General features: G+C 48.8%; 2 protein-coding genes across 7 annotated transcripts in view; one reads left to right on the top strand and one right to left on the bottom strand.

Annotated features, from left to right (window-relative positions):
• The first annotated feature begins 1,865 nt into the window (after window positions 1–1,865).
• LOC708443 (polyadenylate-binding protein 1) lies at window positions 1,866–3,652 on the top strand. The gene is made up of 2 exons (XM_077954891.1): window positions 1,866–1,966; window positions 2,063–3,652. Exons 1-2 carry the CDS (start codon window positions 1,889–1,891, stop codon window positions 3,584–3,586), a joined length of 1,602 nt encoding a protein of 533 aa, XP_077811017.1. The 5' UTR covers window positions 1,866–1,888; the 3' UTR covers window positions 3,587–3,652.
• A 2,755-nt stretch (window positions 3,653–6,407) lies between these two features.
• Window positions 6,408–24,454, bottom strand: part of ACACB (acetyl-CoA carboxylase beta) — a 170,154-nt gene continuing 152,107 nt past the window's right edge. For all 6 annotated transcript variants that reach the window (XM_077954887.1, XM_077954888.1, XM_015152720.3 and 3 more), the window contains 12 exons: window positions 23,328–23,438; window positions 22,309–22,452; window positions 21,119–21,239; window positions 19,223–19,319; window positions 16,283–16,379; window positions 15,538–15,673; window positions 13,991–14,168; window positions 12,190–12,302; window positions 10,271–10,425; window positions 9,409–9,579; window positions 9,164–9,300; window positions 6,408–8,414 (listed from right to left, as the gene is read on the bottom strand). In XM_077954887.1, coding sequence (XP_077811013.1) covers window positions 8,288–8,414; window positions 9,164–9,300; window positions 9,409–9,579; window positions 10,271–10,425; window positions 12,190–12,302; window positions 13,991–14,168; window positions 15,538–15,673; window positions 16,283–16,379; window positions 19,223–19,319; window positions 21,119–21,239; window positions 22,309–22,452; window positions 23,328–23,438 — 1,587 coding nt within the window. In that variant the 3' untranslated portion in view covers window positions 6,408–8,287. The remainder of the gene's footprint in view (window positions 8,415–9,163; window positions 9,301–9,408; window positions 9,580–10,270; window positions 10,426–12,189; window positions 12,303–13,990; window positions 14,169–15,537; window positions 15,674–16,282; window positions 16,380–19,222; window positions 19,320–21,118; window positions 21,240–22,308; window positions 22,453–23,327; window positions 23,439–24,454) is intronic.

Genomic DNA, 24,454 nt, shown 5'->3' with positions numbered 1-24,454 from the left:
GTTTAATGGGTACAGAGCTTCACTCTTGCAAGATGAAAAGCATTCTGGAGATTGATTCCACAACAGTGTGGATGCACTTAACACTGCTGAACTGTATGCTTAAAAAAGGTTAAGATTTTGTTATGTATATTTTACCACAATAAAAACTTACAAAATACAAAATACTAGACCAGGTGTGGTGGCTCACACCTGTAATCCCAGCACTTTGGGAGGTGGAGGTGGGTGGATCACTTGAGGTCAGCGGTTCAAGACCGGCCTGGCCAACAGGGCAAAACCCCATCTCTACTAAAAATATAAAAGTTAGCTGGGCGTGGTGGCATGTACCTGTAATCCCAGCTCCTTGAGAGGCTGAGGGAGGAGAATCACTTGAACCCGGGAGGCAGAGGTTGCAGTGAGCCGAGATTGTACCACTGCACTCCAGCCTGGGCGACAGAGCAAGACTCTGTCTCCAAAAAAAAAAAAACAAGAAAACGTGTAGGCTCTTTGCCTGTGTTTCCTACACAGTACTCCGTCCAAAGATATACCCCATTGGTCAGGGTATTACAAAATACAGAACATCATCAGGAGCATCCTCTCACCTCACCTTCCAGGAGAGGACCACCTCTCTATCAGCAGACTATTCTCCAAAATCCAGCCCTGGTTCAGCAACCAGAAACACCTAGGGATCCCTAGCTGTGTGTTTTAGTTAGAAATCTGTTTCATATATGTTGCACAAAAGAGAGAGAACAGGGGCTGTCAGAGCACAGAGGAGGGCTCCCAACCCATGGGAGAGGTGGTCAAAGAAGGCTGTCTGGGGGAAGTGCCATTTGAGTTGGGTGTTGAGGGATGAGTAGGAGTCAGCCAGACAAAGGCCAAGGGGGAAGAGGTTCCCCAGGAGAAACAGCCAGTGCTCACCTGGAGGTGAACTGACAGTTTAGACAGGCTGATTCGTGGTAGTAACAGGATGCTCTCGCATAGCTGAAGTTGGGCCCCAAGACTCATGCCATGCCTTATAGGACTGAGTGATACTTCTGTCCCAAGGGCACTTAGTACAGGGAAGTGGCATTTTGGGCAGATCTCTCCAGACGTCAAGCAGCGTGGCTCGGTGCATCAGCTGCACAGCCAGTGCCCAGAAGAGGGCGGGTTGGTCCACACTGGTTGAGTTAGCAGAAGCCATAGGGAGGCTTTGCTGTGCATGGTGGTCATTCAGAACCTTTCTGTGGCCTGTGTGGATGGTCCTTGTTCCCTTCTCTATCATGTTCCTGTCACAGGGACTCTGAAGGTGGACTCTGGATATTTCTGGATTTAACAGTCACTGTTTTGACTAGTTGTGACCCTAAACATCTTGTGGTTAGCCACTTGCAATTTCTACCTGTTGGGAACTCCAGGATACCAGTCCCCAAGGGCAGGAGTGGGTTGCCTTGCTCGTGGCGGTGCCCTGTCACAGTGCTCGGCCTGTGGCACATGCTCATAAAATAGTGGACAAAAGCATTTTTCTGGGGCTGTGTGCATTGTGAGAAGTGGGGTTCCCTCTTTGGCCACACAACTGGCTGCTTCATTTCAACACAGCTCTGTTGATCTGGATGTGCTCTCAGCTGCAGAAAAGCTCAGGAAGTGATTTACAAAACAAACAACTGGTTTTGAAATGCAAAAATAACTCTGGAGAAATGTATTAATGTCTGCAATTTACTCTGAAATGTGACAAAATAATAGCATGCATTCACAGATAAAGGAGAGATGGACAGATGGAGAGAGCGGTGTTAAAGAAGGTACAAGCACAGTCAGATGTCAACGGTGGCATCGAGATGGTGGGTTAGAGTGAGTGCTATGAAATATTTTGACTTTTTGGCATTTGGAAATTTTCATAATAAAATGTTAGGGGGCGGACGCGGAGCGTGCTTTGGACACCATGAATTTTGATGTTATAAAGGGCAAACCAGTACGCATCATGTGGTCTCAGCGTGATCCATCACTTCGCAAAAGTGGAGTAGGCAACATATTCATTAAAAATCTGGACAAATCCATTGATAATAAAGCACTGTATGATACATTTTCTGCTTTTGGTAACATCCTTTCATGTAAGGTGGTTTGTGATGAAAATGGTTCCAAGGGCTATGGATTTGTACACTTTGAGACGCAGGAAGCAGCTGAACGAGCTATTGAAAAAATGAATGGAATGCTCCTAAATGATCGCAAAGTATTTGTTGGACGATTTAAGTCTCGTAAAGAACGAGAAGCTGAACTTGGAGCTAGGGCAAAAGAATTCACCAATGTTTACATCAAGAATTTTGGAGAAGACATGGATGATGAGCGCCTTAAGGATCTCTTTGGCAAGTTTGGGCCTGCCTTAAGTGTGAAAGTAATGACTGATGAAAGTGGAAAATCCAAAGGATTTGGATTTGTAAGCTTTGAAAGGCATGAAGATGCACGGAAAGCTGTGGATGAGATGAATGGAAAGGAGCTCAATGGAAAACAAATTTATGTTGGTCGAGCTCAGAAAAAGGTGGAACGGCAGACGGAACTTAAGCGCAAATTTGAACAGATGAAGCAAGATAGGATCACCAGATACCAGGGTGTTAATCTTTATGTGAAAAATCTTGATGATGGTATTGATGATGAACGTCTCCGGAAAGAGTTTTCTCCATTTGGTACAATCACTAGTGCAAAGGTTATGATGGAGGGTGGTCGCAGCAAAGGGTTTGGTTTTGTATGTTTCTCCTCCCCAGAAGAAGCCACTAAAGCAGTTACAGAAATGAACGGTAGAATTGTGGCCACAAAGCCATTGTATGTAGCTTTAGCTCAGCGCAAAGAAGAGCGCCAGGCTCACCTCACTAACCAGTATATGCAGAGAATGGCAAGTGTACGAGCTGTGCCCAACCCTGTAATCAACCCCTACCAGCCAGCACCTCCTTCAGGTTACTTCATGGCAGCTATCCCACAGACTCAGAACCGTGCTGCATACTATCCTCCTAGCCAAATTGCTCAACTAAGACCAAGTCCTCGCTGGACTGCTCAGGGTGCCAGACCTCATCCATTCCAAAATATGCCCGGTGCTATCCGCCCAGCTGCTCCTAGACCACCATTTAGTACTATGAGACCAGCTTCTTCACAGGTTCCACGAGTCATGTCAACACAGCGTGTTGCTAACACATCAACACAGACAATGGGTCCACGTCCTGCAGCTGCAGCTGCTGCAGCTACTCCTGCTGTGCGCACCGTTCCACAGTATAAACATGATGCGGGAGTTCGCAATCCTCAGCAACATCTTAATGCACAGCCACAAGTTCCAATGCAACAGCCTGCTGTTCATGTACAAGGTCAGGAACCTTTGACTGCTTCCATGTTGGCATCTGCCCCTCCTCAAGAGCAAAAGCAAATGTTGGGTGAACGGCTGTTTCCTCTTATTCAAGCCATGCACCCTACTCTTGCTGGTAAAATCACTGGCATGTTGTTGGAGATTGATAATTCAGAACTTCTTCATATGCTCGAGTCTCCTGAGTCACTCCGTTCTAAGGTTGATGAAGCTGTAGCTGTACTACAAGCCCACCAAGCTAAAGAAGCTGCCCAGACAGCAGTTAACAGTGCCACCGGTGTTCCAACTGTTTAAAATTGATCAGGGACCACGAAAAGAAACTTGTGCTTCACCGAAGAAAAATATCTAAACATCGAAAAACTTAAATATTATGGAAAAAAAACATTGCAAAATATAAAATAAATAAAAAAAGGAAAGGAAACTTTGAACCTTATGTACCGAGCAAATGCCAGGTCTAGCAAACATAATGCTAGTCCTAGATTACTTCTTGATTAAAAAAAAAAAAAAAAAAACCACAAAAAAATAGTAAAATATAAAAACAAATTAATGTTTTATAGACCCTGGGAAAAAGAATTTTCAGCAAAGTACAAAAATTTAAAACATTCCTTTCTTTAATTTTGTAATTCTTTACTGCGGAATAGCTCAAAATGTCAGTTCTGTTTTAAATAACAGAATTGATAACTGAGAAAGGAAACGTAATTTGGATTATAAAATTCTTGCTTTAATAAAAATTCCTTAAACAGTGAAAAAAAATAAAAATAAAAAAAAAAATAAAATGTTAGGGGAAAAGAATGACCCTGAGAAAAAAAGGCCAACTGACTTTTGGAGCAGATGAAGGCAAAATAATAAGATAATAAAATAAGAGATTGAGGAGGCCAAAGAAAGGAGTAGAAATGGGGACAACCCAGCCCACATTTACATTTGTGATGTGGAGGAGCCCACTGTGCATGCAGAAATGTGAGGTTCCTCTGAGTGGTTTAGGGGCTACAGAATCTGCCAATCAAGGGCCGCAAAATCTGCCAATCAGGAAAGAGGGCAGCCCACCCTCGTGTGGGCTCTTGGCATGAAGAGCATGAGGTTTTTGATGAGGATCTGAATGATGGCGTTGGCTGCATTAGCCAGGAAGCCAGGGAGGCAGGAGGAGTGGAGCTTGGTCTACAGGATGCTCTCATGTTTTGGGATCTAACCCTTGCAAAGGTTCAGGACTTACGGAAAGGCATTAAGCCCAGGGGGACTGGGTCTGGGCCAGCCTGGGTTCCTGGCCTGGCCCCTCCTTTTACCAGCTATGTGCACTTGGAGAAGTTGGCTCATCTCTGAGCCTGGATTTTCTCGTCTATAAAAATGAGGATAGAGGCTGGGTATAGTGGCTCACACCTGTAATTCTAGCACTCTAGGATGCTGAGGTGGGAGGATCACTTGAGGCCAAGAGTTTGAGACCAGCCTGGACAACATAGCTAGACCCCGTCTCTACAAAAACTGAAAGAGTTAGCTGGGCATGGTGGTGCATGCCTGTAGTCCCAGATACTCGGGAGGCTGAGGTGGGAGGATCATTTGTGCCCAGGAGGTTGAGGCTGCAGTGAGCTGAAATCACATCAATGGACTCCAGCCTGGGCAACAGAGCGAGACCCTGTCTCATAAAAAAAAAAATGAGGATTGAGTGTATGTAGCAACCACCTCCAAGGGTCACATGAGGATTGTGTGGAAGGAGGCCAGAAACTGGCACGTGACCAGTGGCCATCGTGGGGAGTGTTCAGTTAGCACCCAACCTGCCCAGCAAGACCTCTGTCCATACTCAGTGGTCTGATCCTTTCTCCCTTGCCCTTGTGACTAGCCACACTAAGTCCTCCAAGGGAGAAAAGCCTTGTCAGGAAAAGCACTTTCAGCTGATGTCCACAGAGTAAACTCCAGCATCCTTAGCGGCAGATGGCAGCTTGTGTCCGGGTTTCAAATCCAGATGAAAACGAAAATTGACCCGTAGTCTTCAGGATGCAAAATTAAATCAGAGCTTCCTTCTCCCCATCCCAGAGGGTTGCATTTCAGCTTGTTCTCAGCTCCTCACCTCCCTGCCTGGAGGGTCTGCTGATGCAGACCACCATTAGGTGCTGCTGTGGGTGGAAATAAACTGCTGTCTTCTGGGCTAACTGGGCCATCTCTGGGGCTAAGAATAGAGCTCCAACTCAAACTAGTGCAAGCATTAAAACAAATAAACAAACAAAAACCATGGATAGGTTCCTGGGACTGGGCTACTGACTTCAGGCATGGCTTGATCCAGGCATCCAAGTACCACCAACAGGACTGGGTCTCCCCCTCTATCTCTGGGCTTGGATTTCCCCTGCATTGGTAGGTCCTCTCCACATCAGCATTGTCAGCCATCCCTAAAGAATTCTGATCAGCCCTACTGAGGACACACGCCCATACCTGCGTCAGTCACTGTCAGGGGGAATGGAGAACTCTCATTGGCCCATCCCTCGTGAGGGGGAAATGCCTGGAAAAGGTGTCAGGCAGAATCAAAGTAACAGTTGTTGTTCTGTATTTTGGAGAAAAACGGAATAGTCTCTGTGTGCTGAGAAGCTGTGGTGGGGGCTTCTTCCGCAGTTTTGGTCCATGTACAACCAACTCCTAAGTGTGGCTTAAACCTGCCCACCAAGGACCTAGGTCATAAAAGGAAAGGGCTGGGTTCTGGAGCCAAGCCGACTTATTCCGTCCCTGCGGAACCATGGACAAATGCCTTCACCTCTCTGTGCCTCAGCTTCCTCATCTGCACAGCAGGGGTGGATCATGGTGGTGGAAAGGAATGGAACTCACATGTGAAGTGCCTGGGCCAACCCCCCGCCCCCTTCTTCCAGAGAAGCTCCCTTTTTGCCTGTGGCATTGACTAGGCTTACATGTATTTTTCTAAAACATTTTTTCCCTAAAGCTTTCAAAAAGGGATGACTTTGTCCAATTCAGTCCAGCCTTCAGCTCCCTTCACTGCATCCCTGTCTGCCCCTGTGATGGGAACTCACTCAAAGTCTCAGCTGTGGTGTCAGGAATGGAGGGTACAAAGGTGAACACCTACCTTTGGAGGAGGCCACCTGCCTTCTCCAGTCCAGACAATAAAGTCAAGGCCAAAGTGTTTCCTTCAAAAAATAGTTTATTCTGCACATTTCCTGGTAGGCTCTCTGCCCACCGTTCCAGGGTAGCAGCTACTCATAACGTGCCTTTCTCTCCAAAACCAAGAGGGCCTTCCCAACAGAAAAACCTTCAGTTCCCAAAGCAGCATCAATTCTTCCCCTCACCCCAGCAAACCTCGGGGTGGAATAAGGAATAATTCACCTTCTCCCATCCCTCACTGCCCCACCACACCTTCATTTGCCAGGGCCGTCACTGGCTAATGGTCAGATTTTGTCTTTTTCAACTTGGATACCCTCAAGCATCCCAGCTTTTGGAGGCTTCCCTGGGTGACTTCATGGGCTTCCACATTGACCAGGCATCATATACAGCATCCTTGGACAAACCGCCCATCACAGCAGTGGGTTGTGGCCAACTCCCTCCACTCCCCCACTCCACCCCAATGGGAGAAACCAGAGGATTGCAGGGCCCCGGGCTGTGCCGCCTGCAGAGCCAGGAGCTGCTGGATGCATTGCAACATCCTCCCTGAGCAAATCGGTATGGTCACCACAGTCTAGTCCTTAGTCACCGACAGCTCTGCCCCTCGGTCAGATCCCACCATCTGTGCTCATCAAGCCAGCAGGCAAGGGAGCAACAGTGACTCAAGTGGCCCTCCAAGGGAGCAGTGGTGACCGTCACAGATGTGACACTTGTGAGCAAGCTGGGCCATGGGTGTGGCAAGGGATTCCTCTCCGCCTCTGTGCTCCCCACTTGGGCAAGAGAAGGGTGCCTGCACAGGCTGGGGGCCAATCCTGCAGGGGGAAGGGGCAGTCCTCATTTTCCTTGGAGGGAAGAGGCAGGCAGAGGACCTCGAGCTATGCGAGAGGATCCTCCAGAAGCCCTGAAACCTCTGGCCAGGCACTTCCATTCATTTTGCTTTCCCTCTCTCAAAAAGAGAATCCCTGGCAACCAGTGCTAAACATGGCCTACCAGTGGAGCCCTCCTAGTGATTCACTAGGGCCATTTGGGGAACAAAATGCCGTTTCATTCTTGCAATAAAAAATCATCTGGCCAAAGATGGTGGCTCACGCCTGTAATCCCAGCACTTTGGGGGGCCAAGGTGGGTGGATTACCTGAAGTCAAGGGTTCAAGACCAGCCTGACCTACATGGTGAAACTGTGTCTCTACTAAAAATACAAGAATTAGCTGGACATGGTGATGGGCACCTGTAATCCCAGCTATCTAGGAGGCTGAGACAGGAGAACAGCTTGAACCTGGGAGATGAAGGTTGCAGTGAGATCATGCTACCCCATTCCAGCCTAGGTGACAGAGTAAGACTCTGTCTCAAAAAAAAAAAAAAAAAAATTTCATCCATACATTTTCCTGGGTGACTAGACAGTATCCAAAGAAACATCATTACAAAAATAGGTTTTTCTCTAGTCCTGTCTATATATATATATTTTTTTCCTTGGCCCATTTATTTGGCTGAAATATATGAGATGCTTACATCTAGTGCTGGTCTCAGAGTAAAAAAATAAAAGATTTCATGATATGATATCCAAGAAGCCTGAAGAACGCCTGGATCCCACAGGCCAGGCACTGTTTTGCAAAAGGAAACAGGGATGTTTTAGCTTGATTAGATTTAGTGATGCAATAAAAATGCTGTCTTCAGAGACAAAACAAAAGAAACTTCCCAGCTATGCAGAGGAGGTTGTTTGTGTTTGGGAGAGGCACTCCTGGGCCTTTTATTGAGACAGGTGTCAGCTCGGAACCAGCAGCCCTGCAGAAGTGCCCAGGATTTTCTTTTTTTAAAAGCAGGTCTTCAAGGTCTGCTGAGGGCGTACCGATGGTGGGTGTGGGTGGTTCCTCCTGCTGTGGTCCCGGGAATGGCGGGGCAGGCCGGGGTCAGGTGGAGGCCGGGCTGTCCATGGTAGACAGCAGGTGGATGACCTGTGCCCGCTCAGCTGGGCTGATGTGCTGGCTCAGGTATATCACACAGTCCACGGCCACCTCGGGGTTTTCTTGAACCAGGCTGTGAGGGAGGTGAGAGGAGGGCTGGGGTCACTCCAGCCACTTTTTCAGTGGCCCCTAGGATGGCAGACTCCTTGTGTGGGGCCACACCCCAGAACCCAGAGCTCCCAAGTCCCTTCCTGCTGTGGTCCCCAAGGGGGCGATGGTCCTGTGCAGCAGGAGGGCTGTGACCTAAAGATCAGAATGTCTTGAGGCACCACTGTCCCTACTGGTCACTGCTGTGTCACATGACCTGAGACAAGACACTGCCCTGAGTCTCAGTTTCATCCCCAAAATGGGGTCCCCTGTGCTGGACTCCCTCCTTCACAGGGGGACTGCATGGCAACTGGGGGAGGGGACGCTGTGGAAAGGCCAACACTGGCGTGGAAGCCAGCAGCCTGAAGGCTAGCGGTTCCAAATGTGGGTTCTGTGACTAACCCTGCTCAAGCTGTGACTTTGGATAAGTCCATATTCCAGCAAGGGTCATGAGTTGGAAGGATCTCACACTGTCTTCATAGCACCCCTGGGCTCTCTGCCCCACCCCGGCCACCGGGCTGGGAGACCGGGCATTGGGGAGTATGGTCTCTTTACTGGGGGCCGGGTGGGGGCCCAACCCCAGACTGTGGCTTTCAGCACACGACCCTGGCCCTGAGGCCCTGGGACTGCACAGTGTGGCGGGTTCAAGTGGCTGCCTAGGAGTGGGCAGCTGGGGGTCAATGCTGGCTCGGGTCCTTGCCAGGAGCCTGGGAAGCAGGTGCGGCGGCCACTCACCCTCGGATGGTCTTGAGGACAGAGTCGTGCTTCAGGTACGTGATGTTCTCGCGGATGGTGGAGCGCGGGCCGTCCTCCACCTGCCAGTGCTGTTCTAGCCACTGCACAACCACCTGGTTGTTGTCCCACAGGTAGGCCTGGGGAGGGGGCAGAGGATGCCTCAGAGAGGTACCCAGCTGTGGGCTGGCTGCCTCAGCCCCCAGCACCCTCTGTGCCCACCGGCCTCGTTCTCACCCCAGGCCCACCTTGACAGCCCCCTCCGTCTCCACGAACCAGCGGCGCAGCATGGACTGGATGTGCACGTGACTCAGCTCCCCGCTGGCCCGCAGGATCTCCTGCTTGACCTGGTCCTCCAGGAGGAGGCGGCGCAGACGCCAATACAGGAAGGTGCGCGCGGTCTTCCACTCCAGGATGTCCTGCGGAGGAGCCAGGCTTGAATCCCCAGAAAGGGAAGGAGGAGATGGGCTGCTGGCTCTGACCACACCCATGACAGTGGCTGCCCGGGACTGGGCCCAGGCTCTGAGATCATTCCCAAAACATCCCAGGCAAGCAAGCTGAGGCTCAGGGAGGGGAAGGCACCTGCTCAGAGCCAGGACATCACCAGGACTCCAGATGGGCCATAGGTGAAAAAATGTCCCCCATAAAAACCCAGCACCCACCTCTACCTCAACTGACACAAACACAGGCTTGTGTGAGGCATGAGCCAGTTGGGAGGGAGAACAATGCAGCAAGAGAACCAGTGAGTAATGGACATGGGTAGGAGGTGACTGTGGGATGTCCTTGCAATAGTGAGGGGCGGGGTGAATGCTGGACAGGAACAATGATTTCTACCCCTGGTCCAGGTCCAAACTGGCCGAGCCATCAGACTTTGTTGCTTATTAGAATCTCTTGGGGATTTTAAAAATCATGACTGCCAGGCTCCTGTCCAGGTGTTTGGATTTCATTGGTCTGCAGTGCCATCTGGGGATCGGGATTATTTTAAAGCTCCCAGGTGTCTCCCATCTGCAGCATTTGACCCATCCCAAGCCCCCCTGAGCCCAAATGTCCTCCACGTTTTGGAAAACAGGGTAGGCTCTTTGCACCCCACACGGCAGCCGTGGCTCTCACAGATATGACGCCCTTCTCCAGCATCCGGCCGGGCGTGTCGTGGAAGTCGGCGAACTGCACCGCCACCTGGTGGTAGATGGGGAGCAGCAGGTCCTCGCGAGCCTTCAGCCGGCCCTCCAGGTCCCTGCGGTCCTTGTCTGAGAGATCAGGTTCCCCTGCAGGTGAGCAGAAAGGCCAGTCAAGTCACGGAAGGTGGCCATATGTGGTGGGGTGGAGATTTTTTTTTTTTTTTTGAAGAAGGCACAAATCAGGATTTGCAGGACAGGCCTTGCCTCATGAGAGGTCTGAGCTTTAACTCTGATATTACTCCTGCTGCTACACAGGCTGCTCTCAACCCCCTAGGTCCCCTAGAGTCCACTGGCCTCGCCCCCACCCAAGGCCCATCTTGACGGCCCCCTTTGTCTCAGATCAAATAGCTAGTACAGTCTCAGAAATGCACTCACAATTGCAAGACAGCATTCAACATGCAACTCTACATTTTCCCCTTCCATCAGACCTACTGTGCTTACAGAATACTATATCAATTACTATTTTTAGTACATATTGTAAAATATTATAAAGGAATATTATAAGCAACTCTATGCCAAATTGACAACTTAAGATGAAATACACAAATTCCTTGAAACACACGAACCACCAAAGCTCACCTAGGAGGAAATAGATAACACAAATAGTCCTATATATAACAAAGAAGTTGAATTTATAGGTAAAAACCTCTATCAAAAACAAAGAAATAATGCCAATTCTACACAAACTCAGAAAATAGGAGCGAACACTTCAACTCATTCTATGAGAGCAGCATTACCCTGATACCAACCAAAGAAATTACATGCACACACTGTAATTAATCTTGTGAATAGCACAAGACACTGACACTTAAAATGGATATTTAAAGAGAATTACATCTTGTGGCCAGACGTGGTGGCTCATGCCTGAAATCCCAGCACTTTGGGAGGCTGAGGCAGGCAAATCACTTGAGGCCAGGAGTTCGAGACCAGCCTGGCCAACATGGTGAAACCCCATCTCTACTAAAAACACAAAAATCAGCCAAGTGTGGTGGCACACACCTGTAATTCCAGCTACTTCAGAGCCTGAGGCATGAGAATTGCTTGAACCTGGGAGGCAAAGGTTGCAGTGAGCTGAGATTGCACCACTGCACCTGGGCGACAGAGCAAGCCTCTGTCTCAAAAATAAACAAATAAATACATAAAGAGAATTATGTCTAAAGATGACAAGTGAAACAAAGCTGTCATTCAAACAAAGTTAGTAAAATATCTTATGTCTGATTGGGAATTCTAAAGGAACATTTTGCCACCAAAATTCTGATATTCCCCATCAGCCCCAAATACTTCAATTGCTATCTTTTGTGTATTCTGAGACATAAATTCACGATGGCATTATATATCTATCTATATAGATAGATATTTAATGTTAAAAAGGTTGATTTAGAAATGTGAATGTCCTCCAGTTATGGTGGCTCATGCCTGTAATCCCAGCATTTTGGGATGCTGAGGCAGGTGGATCGCTTGAGCCCAGAAGTTTGAGAGCAGCCTGGGCAACATGGCGAAACCCCCTATCTACAAAAATACAAAAATTAGCTGGGCATGGTTGTGCGTACCTGTAGTCCCAGCTACTCAGGCTGAGATGGGAGGATGGCTTAAGCCCAGAAGACAGAGGTTGCAGTGAGTTGAGATTGCACCCTGCACTCCAGCCTAGGCAATAGAGCCAGACCTCGTCTCAAAAAAAACAAAACAAAACAAACAAAGATAAATGTGAATATCTTTAAAAACCTCACAGTTATTATAGCTGTATTTTGATATTTCTTCATTTTATTTTTAACATCCTAGAAACCCCCAGCAATGGGACCGGCTGGGGCTTCTCTTGATCTCTGAGAGGTGAAGCCTTTGGGACCCCCTTACCTAGCTGTTCCATGAGCTTCTTGTAAGCTGGATCGATCCTTCTCATGGACTTTATCAGATCTTTCTTTCGGAACTTAATCTCCACTGTCCCCTCTGGCTCCAGAACACCCCCCCTTAAAAGAGAAGAGGCAGAGGGATGGGGGTGTATGAGGCATTGCCCAGCAAGCAACGGCTAATGGATGTTGGGGGAGCCGGAGGGAAGAGAGCCAGAAGATCTGGGGGTCAGTTCTCAGCTCTTTTACCCCTACACATGCTGTGTGCCCTTGGGCGAGTCACTTTCCCTCTCTGGGCCTCCGCATCTTTACCCACAGATGTAAAGACTGAGCCAACTGTTTAAAATAATGCTTTCTGAACTCTGGAAGGCCCCTTTCGGGTCTAAGAGTGTATGACTTTTTCCATGGCAGCATAACCCTCCTGCTCTCCAGCCACAGTCCTCTCTAACTTTGCTAATTTCTGTTCTCCTAGAGGTGGGGCACTGTTTCTGATCACTTTAAATCTCACAAAAGCACCTTGAGAGCCCAGCATGGTCTTGTGTGAGCTGTCCTTCCATTTCCAACATACATTTTCTTTTCTTTTCTTTTTCTTTTTTTTTTTTTTTTTGTTGTTGTTGTTTTGTTTTGTTTTAGACAGGGTCTCACTCTGTCACCCAGGCTGGAGTGCAGTGGCACTATCTCGGTTCACTGTAATCTCTGCCTCCCGGGTTCAAGTGATTCTCCTGCCTCAGCCCCCCGAGTAGCTGGGATTACAGGTGCATACCACCATGCCCAGCTAATTCTTGTATTTTTAGTAGAGACGGGGTTTCATTGTGTTGGCCAGGCTGGTCTTGAACTCCTGGCCTCAAGTGATCTACCCACCTCAGTCTCCCAAAGTGCTGGGATTACAGGCGTGAGCCACCACACCTGGCCTCATTTCCAACATTTTTATTTACTCCTCATTCTCCCCCTGCCGCTTTTTGCTTTTGACAGCTTAGAAGCCCTGAAGAATACTATCAGTAGCTTTGAGCTTCCTGGTGGCCAGCATGAAAAGTTAGCAATGACTCCATTCAAGTGCTGCTCAGTATCCTGAGTCTTCCTGGAGGACTGACCTCAGCAGTCCCTGACAAGGGTCTAAGTGCCCTGAATGCAGGACAAGCTTGGCCCATCTGCCACCATATCATAATGTCTAGCAGAATTAACAAATGAATGAAGGAGTGAACACAGGAATGCTGTGCCTATATTTGGAGCAGAATGACTATTGAGGCCTTTACATCCTATATAGCATGTAGTTTTCACTTCAAAGTCATCAGTCACTGTGCTGTGAACATTATTGTCATGATCCTTTCTGTAAGAATCTCTAATAAATTCCTCCTAAGGAAAGTGCCAAGGAGGTTAACTCTCCTGCAAAGAACCAGTATCCTCTCATGCAGATATTCATTCAGTCATTTGTTTAGCCAGTATTTTCTGACCACCTACCAGGAGTTAGGCACTGTGCTAGACCCTGGGATTTAAAACTGAATAAAACATTTCCTATAGGAACTCATAGTTTTGGGAGAAGCTCAGTCTAATGAGAGATACATGGCTCATCATATTTCCCTTTTCATCCTGGCTGCCAGGAAGCTCAAGTGCTTTCGGTCTTTCCTTTTTATTTTTTGATTGCAAACTTCCTTGGGAAGGAGGAGTATAAACCATGAAAGAAGAGACAACATTCCTCCACCACCCACAGGTTCCAGCCACTGCACCCCTCCATGATCCCCCAAGGTCATGGGTTCTCAAGGCTGGGAGAACAAGAAAAGGCTAAGCCAGGCTAAAGGCAACACACCCACCTGCTCTCTTTGTCCGCATACATTTCTATGCACAGCGGGTTGATGGTGGCATCTATGACCACCCAGGAGCCTCCCCGGAGCTCCGCATAGGGTGGGATATAGATCAGGATGGGCTGTTTGTATTGTCTGAGGCCATCCACGATGTAGGCTCCAAACTTCAGCACCTGATCATACATGTCTGAAAAGCAAAGCAGCCTCCCAGTTTGGCAATTTCAGGGCCCTCACTCATCCACACACGAAACCCACTGCCCTAGTTGTCCTGGGGGTCCTGAGAGAGCAAGCTCAGCTAGGAGGCTTGGAGAGCACTGGGCTGGGAGTCGGGAGCACTGATCGCTCTCTAAGTGGCCGTGTGACCTTGAACAGGTCATTCACCCGGTATGGGCCTCAGTGACCTTATCTGTGAAGGCACAGGGAGAAACCAATCTCTAGGATTCTTTCCAACTGGAATTGAGATGCCCTCACCCGTGACTGTCCCCGCCCTGCTCCACCATTTCCAGCAAAGAAAACCCTCGCTAACAGTCACACTGATCCTTCCCCAATGTGCACAGGCAACATGGCCCTTATTTCCCACCAAGACACATTTCTCCAGGTCCCCAGGCACCCTGCATGAAAACAAGAATGCAGTAATAACAGCACTGACAATCACACTGCATGCCAGCAATTAGCTCATCAGACCTTTACCTCAGCCCTCTGAGGTTGGTTCTGTTCTTAACCCCCTTTTACTAAGGAGGGAAACTGAGGCTCAGTGATGTCTCCCAGCTAACAAGGACTCACAGCAGGTCTGCCTGCCTCCCATCCAGCTCTGTCCTCAACACCCCAGTGGTCTAACAGCCACTCTCTCCCAAAACATGCTTGGTGGCTTAAAAAGTCCTCACGCAATTGTAAGGTCACATGAGGCTCAGAGCCGCTTTCTGCTGAGGGAAGGGCGGACAAACATCCTCCTCACCTTGCCAAATGGAGAGCTGCCTGCCCAGGTCACCGGACAGCTCCTGGGGCTGCCCCAGTCATGAGGCTGGACCTCATGGTGTGACCTCTAGAAAGTCACACTTTGCCTCCAACCCTCAGTTCCACTTTTTTTTTTTTTTTTTTTTTTGAGATGGGGGTCTCACTCTGTTATCCAGGCTGGAGTGCAGCCTCAACTTCCTGGGCTCAAGCAATCCTCCCACCTCAGCCTCCCAAATAGCTGGGACAATAGGCATGCGCCACTACGCCCAGCTAATTTTTCAAACATTTATTTTATTTTTTGTAGAGACAGGGTCTTGCTATACTGCCCAGGCTGGTCTCAAACTCCTGGCCTCAAATGATCCTTCTGCTTTGGCCTCCCAAAGCACCGGGATTACAGGTGCCTGCCACTGTGCCCAGCAGTTCCTCATCTTTAAAGCAGGGTAGTGGGGCACCTGAACAGTCTTTTGTCCTCAGGGTTGTTGGGAGACACAGCTAAGATGATGATGGGCACAGACTAGGACATGAGCGTCACCACCCAGAGGGTGCTGTCCTGGGTGCTGACCCCAAGGCTTTGGGGTAACCACAGGCAGGGAGGGGCTTACCTTTCATGCCACCGGAGAACCCCCTCCAGTTGGCAAAGATCATCAGGGGCAACTTCTCCCGGTTGAAGTCCTTGATGGCCTGGGCGGTTTTGTAGGCTGAGTCTGGGAACCACACCTGCCCTGCCTGCTGAATTATCTGGAACACAGAGCTGTGGGGATCAGATGCCTCTGCGCAACAGCAGCCCAGGACACAGGGACGGCTGCCGCAGCCTCGCCCTGGATAGCAGGCGATCTGATCTGTGCTGGCCCCAGCACCAGAGCCAGGGCTCAGAAGGATAGAAGCCCCATCTCCTCGGCTCAGGACCAGGCTTGACCCTCCCATTGCAGCCCAGCAAGGTTCCCGTGGCCCTCATTTCCAGGCTCTGAGGGGTGCCGAGCTCGTCAAGGTCACACTGAGCTGGGGGAAAGCTGGCCCTGGGACCCGGCCCTCTGACTCCTGAGCTTCTCAGTCTGTGCCCTGGCCTAGTGCAGAAACAGCAACAGGGGCAGGGCAGGAGGCGGGAAGGGTTTCTAGGGACCTTTATCATCTGCTGAGGAAGAAGCAAGAAGGTGCAGCCCTTTATGCAACCCATAGAGAAAGTGTCAGAGAAATAGCCACTAAGCCCCCGCAGGGCCAGGGACTGCACTGGGTCCCCTGCTTCTCCACCTGAGCTGGCAGGGCAGGGATGGGACCCCCATGCCCAGGACCCACTCTCAAGACAGTACTGCTGGCTGAACCAGCAGCCACAGCTCCTGGCCCCCTCACCTTGGCCTCAGAATCCAGGTTGGCAGGGTCTGCAGGGACCACCACCTCCACAGTCCGCGTCTCCACAGCAATCACTCCCACGGGAATCCCCCCAAGCCTGGAAAACGAGCACTGGTGAGCCAGACCCTGGGCAGCACCCCAGACACATTTGGGGACCTCTGGGTGTGGGGGTGAGGGCGTGTGGAGGAGAATGTTCTTTTTAATCTGGCAGATTATTTTATTGGAAGGCAAAGAAAAAGCCCCAAAATGGTGAGAGCCTTGAAAGGTAGCAGACCTATTGGTGCCCTTTTTGGGGCAAGAACCATCAGAGGAGGGCTGGGATGGTGTGGGGCCTGGAGCAGCATGAGCCACTAGAACTTTCCGTGATGAGGGCCACGTTCTCCATCTGCGCTGTCCAATACAGGAGTTGTGGGCTGCACGTGGAATGTGGCAAGTGTGAGGAATTGAACAGGTCATCCTCTGTCACTTTGACTTAATTCAATTTAAACTGAAGGAGCCGGGCATGGTGGCTCACGCCTGTAATCCTAGCACTTTGGGAGTCTGAGGCAGGAGGATTGCTTGAGTCCAGGAGTTTGAGACCAGCCTGGACAACATAGTGAGACCCTGTATCTGCAAAAAATAAAAAACTTGGCTAGGTGTGGCGGTGCACACCTGTGGTCCCAGCTACTTGGGAGGCTGAGGTGGGAGGATTGCTTGAGCCCAGGAGGTCAAGGCTGCAGTGAGCAGTGATCATGCCTCTGCACTCCAGCCTGGGTGACAGAGCAAGACCCAGTCTCGAAATAATACTAATTATAATGAAACTAAAGAATCACATGTGGCCAGCAGCTACTACACTGGACAGCATAGGTCTAGACATCAAGTTGCACTTGGGAAGGGCGGAGCGATGTTGAACTGGACAGAGACTCAGCTCAGGGGATGCCATTGCATCAGTTACTTGCTACTGAACTGTGCATCACTACATGGTTCTCATTTACCCCACAAGGCAGGGGTTGGGCAGAGCAGTCTTCAAAGTGTTTTCACATGGAAGGTGGAATGGATTTTTTTTTTGCTTTGCTTTTAAAAATATAATTTATTTTATTTTACTTTATTTATTTTGAAGATGGAGTCTCGCTCTGTCACCCAGGCTGGAGTGCAATGGCGCAATCTCAGCTCAATGCAACCTCCGCCTCCCGGGTTCAAACAATTCTCCTGCTTCAGCCTCCCGAGTAGCTGGAATTACAGGCGCGCACCACCACACCCAGCTAATTTTTGTATTTTTAGTAGAGACAGGATTTCACCATGTTGTCCAGGCTGGTCTAAACTCCTGACCTCAAGTGATCCACCTGCCTCGGCCTCCCAAAGTGCTCGGATTACAGGGGTGAGCCACTGCACCTGGCCAGAATTCATTTTGTTAATAAGTAACATATATTCATGCTAGAAAGACAGGAAAACAAACGTTCAAAAAAAAAAAAAAAAAAAAACTTGAGTCACCCCACATTACCATACTGTTAGCATTTTCATCTATTTCCTTCTAGTCTTTTTTTTCTAAACAGTTAGAAGTTCAACATATTTCGGAGACTTTTGGATACTGATGTCTTTTCCACTTGGCATCATAGAATGAGCAATTTCTTCCCTTAACATTAAATATTATGAGGAGCTCAAGCAATCCTCCGGCCTTGGCTTCCTGAGTAGCTGGCACTAGAGGCGTGTGCCACCACAATCACCTGATTTTAAAATATTTTTCGTAGAGATGGGGTCTTGCTATGTTGCTCAGGCTGGTGTCAAACCCTTGAGCTCAAGTGATTCTCCTGCATTGGTCTCCTGAAGTGCTGGGATTACAGGCATGTGAGCCACTGTGCCCAGCTGTACTTTATTTATTTATTCATTCATTCATTCATTCATTCATTCATTCATTCATTCATTTATTGAGACAGAGTCTCCCTCTGTCACCTAGGCTGGAGTGCAGTGGTGTGATCTAGGTGTGCTGCAACTTCCGCCTCCTGGGTTCAAGTGATTCTCCTGCCTCAGCCTCCTGAGTAGCTGAGATTAAAGGCACCTGCCACCATGCCCAGCTAATTTTTGTATTTTAAGTAGAGATGGGGTTTCGCTATGTTGGCCAGGCTGGTCTTGAACTCCTGACCTCAGGTGATCTGCCTGCCTCGGCTTCAAAGTGTTGGGATTACAGGCGTGAGCCACAACGCCCAGCCCTGGATGTACTTTAGTATTTATTGCCCAAGACGTAAATGACAGCAGCCAGTCCCACTTATGGAGTATGTAGGACATTTTAAGTGTTTCACCTATGTTATTGCATCTAATCATCACAATAATCTTTTGAGGTAGAATTATTATCCCTATCTTACAGATGTGGAGGACCAGAGAGGGTGAGTGGAGATGGGGCTTGGCCTCAGGTCCAGCACAGAGCCTGGACTTACAGCTGCGACATCGTACCAGGAACCTGAGTGATAAATGATGAGGATGCAGCTCTGGGCTCATTATAAGGAGGAACTTTCAGGCAGGTGGAGCTGTCCAAAGAGATGGAGGCTACAAGGCTGAAGGGTGAGCTGCCCAGCTCGGAAAGCATGCAAGCATTTCAGCCTCCCACCAACACTGGCATACAACAGGGCTCCTGTCCATGGCTCCCCTACAGTGGAATTCAGAGTGCCAGTGTCTGTGAAGTTTTCTGAGGAGAGCACGCAAGGCCACCTTCTGATGCCCAGTGGAGTTGTCAGCCCTCGTGGCCTGGGGCCTGATTACAGGCAGGGGTCCCCAGCCTCAGGAGGAGGTTGGCTGAGATACCGCACACACAGACACTCCAGAAACCATCCCCCAGATTGGTTTTTTCTTTTAGAAAATCCTGAGGCCCAGAAGAAAACTGCCCCTGGAGGTCCGTGGTCTCACACCTGGGGGTCCCAATGCCTGGTGAGCCAGACATGGGCAGCCTGCTCCCATCTTCGTGATTACCTTGCTCGTCCTGTCACCACGGTCTGCGCCCAGGGTGCCATGATTTCCTTGAAACTGCCATGGTCAAAGAATCCGCTCTGCCACGTTCCCTTCAGCGCTGTGGGCAGAAGGGCAGAAGCCCAGGCTGGAGGGCCAGGTGGCCGGGGGCCCCCAGGACACACCTGGCTGCGTAAAATCTCCCTAACGACAGCCTGGCTTTAACCTCATAGCCCAGATACCCCTTTCTACCTACAACCACACAGGTCCCAACCCCTTTCCCCCCTTCCCAAAACACCTCAAAAGACAAACAAGCTGCAATAAATATACCAAGTCAAGAATTCAGTCCACACGGAGTATCTGACTACCACCCACAGCCAGCCACTTCCAAACGCGCTGAGATTCTAATCACAGTCTCTGCCCTCTCTTCCGAAGATGCAGAGAGTGGACAGACACCTCCGGAAGGTGGGATTTCAGGAAGGGATCACCTGCCCCGAAAAACTCATCCCTGACCTGCTAGCTGCTGGCTGTAGTTTAATAACCACTCAATTGGGAAAAAAGTTTCAATTTCCCAGAGAGAGACAGAGAGAGAATATGATGATGTCAACAACAGCCATCGGAGGGAAGGAAATGACTTAAATCCATGCGATAGCATAAATGGCTGTGGCTCTGACCAGGAGGCACAGCCAGAGTGGGAGGCGTCTCAGGCGTGGGAGGCCCGGCACCCAGGCACGCAACAGCCCAACTTCAGCATCTGCCAAGGACTGGCCTGACAGTGAGAAGCTGAACATTTTTTAATGGAGATAAGTAGTCCCCTCTGTGTTTACAGGCCAGAAAGCCCAAGAGAAATGAAAAGAGAGAGAAGGAAGCCACAGGGCTCCTTGCACTGGCCGGAGTCTGGCACGCTGCCGAGGGTCACCTCTCCTGCGTCGCACTGCCGAAGAGCAGCCAAGTCTAAAGGTAGCAGCATGTGAAATTCTAGATTTGGGATACAGTGACAGGAGCAGCTCAGCTTTCCTGTTGTGTTCTGGTTGCTCAGAATGAAATAATATACCTCCAAGAGAGAAACTCATCCCTTTCAGAGAAAAGGAGAGAATGTGTATATGCAAAAATATGTGTGCATGTGCATGTGTGTTCACGTGTCCACGTGTGTGTGTGTCTGTGTGTGTAGGTATAGAAGAGGCCAAATTGGCCAGGCATGGTGGCTCATGTCTATAATTCCAGCACTTTGGGAGGCTGAGGTAGGCAGATCACTTGAGGTCAGGAGTTCAAGACCAGCCTGGCCAACATGGTGAAATTCCGTCTCTACTAAAAATACAAAAATTAGCTGGGTGTGGTGGCAGGCACCTGTAATCCCAGCTACTCAGTAGACTGAGGCAGGAGAATCACTTGAACCCAGGAGGCAGAGATTGCAGTGAGCCAAGATCATGCCACTGCACTCCAGCCCGGGCGGCAGAGCAACACTGTCTCAAAAAAAAAAAAAAAAGAGAAGAGACCAAATTACCTATCCTGTGTAAACTCACAGAGTTCCTTTGTAAGAGAGAACGAAAGAGAGAAAGATGGAGTCTTCTCTTTGAAACTCTGATGTTTCAGCACTGAATTTTCTACTGATGAGACAGTGGAGCAGTTAGAGACCACGGAGCATGGAGCATCAGGGGAGGGAGACCACGACCACCATTGCACCCCACCTCCATCTATTAGCTCCAGAAATTGGAGGCTGTTTCCACCCCTTCTGGGTCAATGGCTGAGGAAAAGCCTGGAATAAAATCTCTATTTCTCTACTCTCCCTGCATTTGATTTCAGGTGTACCTCTCTGGGATATGAGAACAAATATCAAGCCTTCTACCTAAGTGCTCCTTTGTCTCAAGCCCTAGAAAGAAACCCAAGACGAGGTCCTAGGCAAAATGCTTTAGAACTTACTTGGGTGAGGCCTTCCTGCAAGCATCCACCGGGGGTCGTAGGGAGCTCTGGATGGGAGGAATTCAATTTCTCTGTCAATGGGGTCAGTGGGTGTGATGATAGGGACAGGGCTGTGATTATCCTAAAAAAGAAAGCCAAGTCTCTGACTCAGTCTGTGGTGCTTGTCAATAATGCCTCTGATCAGCACTTTGCTCCTCTGACTATGATTATGCCTGGTTATGCACCAATATCCCCTCCCTAGGGCTCCTGAAGCCACTGCTCTGATTGGAAAATGCCAGATAAGGACTGGCCGTCCCATGGATTCTTCTGAAATCTAGTTTATGAACTCCTGAGTGTGCTTCCCGGTTCACATGGCATCACTGATGCTGGGAAGTTAAAGAAACACAGGAAAGGGTTGCTACTGTTATATATGGTCAGAGAGGAGGAAAAACATCTTAAAAGAAAGAAAAAGAGAAAAAGAGATTGGTTGCGCAGAGTGGTAACAGATGGCATGCAGATGGGGAAAAGGGGCACATGGGAATACAAACTGATATTTGTGACTTGGGGTTCTTGGCAGAAGATCTGGAATGATCTGAACTCTGGAAACCCAACATCTCAGAAATGATTATAATAAAGAAAGACAACCTCACTCATTTGTAAGGAATGTTACAGTTAACCAAGAACTATGCCCACTATTGTCCCCTTCTTACTTTGGTGAGGACCTATCAAATGCTGTGCTCTAAGTATCACTTCACTTAATCGTCATGATAACACCATGAGTTAGGTGCTATTATTATTCCCGTTTCACAGATGAGAAAACAGGCTCGGAAAAACTTAGAGACTCTCCCAGTGTCTTATAGCTACTGAGGAGGAATCCAGGAACCAAATCCAGCCTGATTGTAAAGCTCGAAGACTCAGTATTGTCCAGTGCTGCCTCTTGTCAAGAGGCAATACTACGTCCTTCTAAAGGATCAACAGCTAGCATCCTTACAATGGCATTAGTGCCACCAAAAGAGCAAAGGACAGCTAGTATAGGGCTAGGCGTCAGAGAGAGAAGAAAAAAGGAGTAAGAAAAATCACCCCCAGCCACATGTGCAGTGCTTCCTGCTCCCCAGCCTCCCACACCACCCAGGAGGTGACAGGGACACAATTAGCCCGTGAGCTTGATGATAGAGTCTTCCAGGCTCTAAGCTGCAGGGGGAGTACTGCACCTTTGGCATATAGGACAGCCACTCCAGAATGGTATAAACCCCCTCAAAGTCATCTGGCACGGTGATGTGGGAAACGCCATTGTAATGCATGATCTGAACGCCACCCAGCTGGTTGTTGGATGTGTAGACCTCTCTTCCCAGGACCTGCTTTGACACAACATGGTTAGCAACATCCTGCATGGTGCAGGGCTCTACCACCTGTTTGGAAATCATCTCAGCACTTCTCAATCCTGGCTACACATTAGAATCACCCAGTGGATTTCAAAAATCCTGAAGCTCAGGCTACATTCCGACCAATTATATCAGAATCTATGAGGCTGGGACCCAGGCATTAGTTTTTGCGTTTTGTTTGTTTTTTTAGTTTCTAGGTAATTCCAACGTGAAGCCCAATTTGAGAACCGGTGATGCTGCTGACTGCTACCTTGACCATCTCAAAAGCAAAACCCTAGCTAGAGTTTCTGATTCAGCAGGTCTGCGGCAGGGCTCGAGGATTTGCTTTTCTAAAAAGTTCCCAGCTGATGCTGATGCTGATGCTGTTGGTTCAAGAACCAGACTTGGAGACTTAGGCTGGGATTTGAGCAGACATTAAGCATAGAGACTTTTCAACATGGAAAATGTTTTAATACAGTGAGAATAGTAGAATACAAAACTGTGTATCCACTATAAATTAGCCACATAAAGACAGAAGATGAGAGCGAGCTATACCAGAATGATAGAAGCTGCAAAATTACTTTTCTGGGGGGTCCTTTTCTAATTTTCTGCAATGCGTTATGGCACTTTAATAATTTCTTTTAAAATATCAGTAATACAGGGAGTTAGATCCACCGGAATAGCCTAAAACTATTTTTTTTTTCTCATAAGGAGCCCAGATAACTGCAAATAGGAAAAAAAGAGTTCTTGCATCAGTAGGAATGAAACTGGTTTCATATTGAGAAAAATACCTGACCAGAGACCAACGAGAATGTTAAAATGACTCCTGCCCCCAAGGATCCACTCCACACAGGCCCCTTTTTCGTCACCTTGTTGAGAGCACTTGCTCCCGTGAGGATGATGTGAGAGTTCTCCACCTGGATCACTCGCTGGCCCAGCCTCACCAAGTAGGCCCCGATCCCAAGGGCTCGGCAGGTCACCTGTGGAGAGAGGAGCCCTTCTGAATTCTGGAGAGGGGCGAGGGACCCACCCCCACAGCAGCGAAGAGTCCAGGAACCTGCTGGGCCCAAATGGAAGTTATGTTTTGACCAACGGCAACCCAATTTGAAGCCAAACCTCAGTAGAGGCAAAAGCCAGTACTTCGGGCCACTTTATTGAGCTTGGATTCCTATATGGAAGTAACACGGTTAACAAAGACTGCTGTAAAGACAAGCAGCAGACACTGAACACTTCAGATCTTAAGAGGCTTGTGTGTAGCTTTTCTGAGCTTGGGCATTCATGAGCCATTGCAGCCTCTTAACAACCAAAAGTACACGTAGGAGTGCATGTAAAAACCAGTGAAATCCAAGTAAGGTCTGTACTGAGTTAACAATATTGTGCCAGTGTCAATTTGCTGGTTTTGATAATGTACTAGGGTTATGTGAGTGCCATGGGGGAAGGGGGGTGAAGGGTACTTGGAATTTCTCTGTACTATCTTGTAACTTGTGGTGGGTCCTAAATGACTTCAAAGTAAAAAGACTGTACATATAAGCTAGAAAACAAGCCCAAGGAAGATGCCTATGACCAACATTTACCACCTTGGAAACTGAAGATTCAACATTGCATGTAAAAATAAGGCCTTCCAAGGCAGTTTATCATTAAAGAGCGCGATTACTCCTGCTGCTGCTGCTGCTGTTAGAGTAGGTAGGTAGGCAGATATGAGCAGGGCAGGAGAGGAAGGCAACCATCAGGTGATAGTTAGGCAGTTGTTAAAGTGTCTCTCTAAAATAACAATTGGTCACAGCTGGCTCCAGGGACAGGCAGGCTCCTGATAGATGGAAAACACTTGAAGCTAGTATCAGTAGCTTCCCAATCAGATCTCAGTTGCTGGGCAGGTGGGCTCCAGTGTGCACACTAAGAGGCAAGCTGGCAGAGTTTATCTGCTACGTGACCTGCTTCTAGGAACACTTGACTGGTAAGGGAAGAAGGCCTCCAGTGAGCATGCACACAACTTCAG

This window comes from Macaca mulatta, chromosome 11 (genome assembly GCF_049350105.2).
Source record: "Macaca mulatta isolate MMU2019108-1 chromosome 11, T2T-MMU8v2.0, whole genome shotgun sequence".
NCBI lineage: Eukaryota > Metazoa > Chordata > Mammalia > Primates > Cercopithecidae > Macaca > Macaca mulatta.
The sequence above is the reverse complement of the archived record's forward strand: the minus strand, read 5'-3'. Positions and strand labels throughout refer to the sequence as shown.

Coding starts and splice junctions, on each gene's coding strand:
- LOC708443 (XM_077954891.1), top strand. CDS start 1,889: ATGAATTTTGATGTTATAAAGGGCAAACCAGTACGCATCATGTGGTCT. Junction 1,967..2,062: donor CATCACTTCGCAAAAGTGGA/GTAGGCAACATA, acceptor CTTTCATGTAAG/GTGGTTTGTGATGAAAATGG.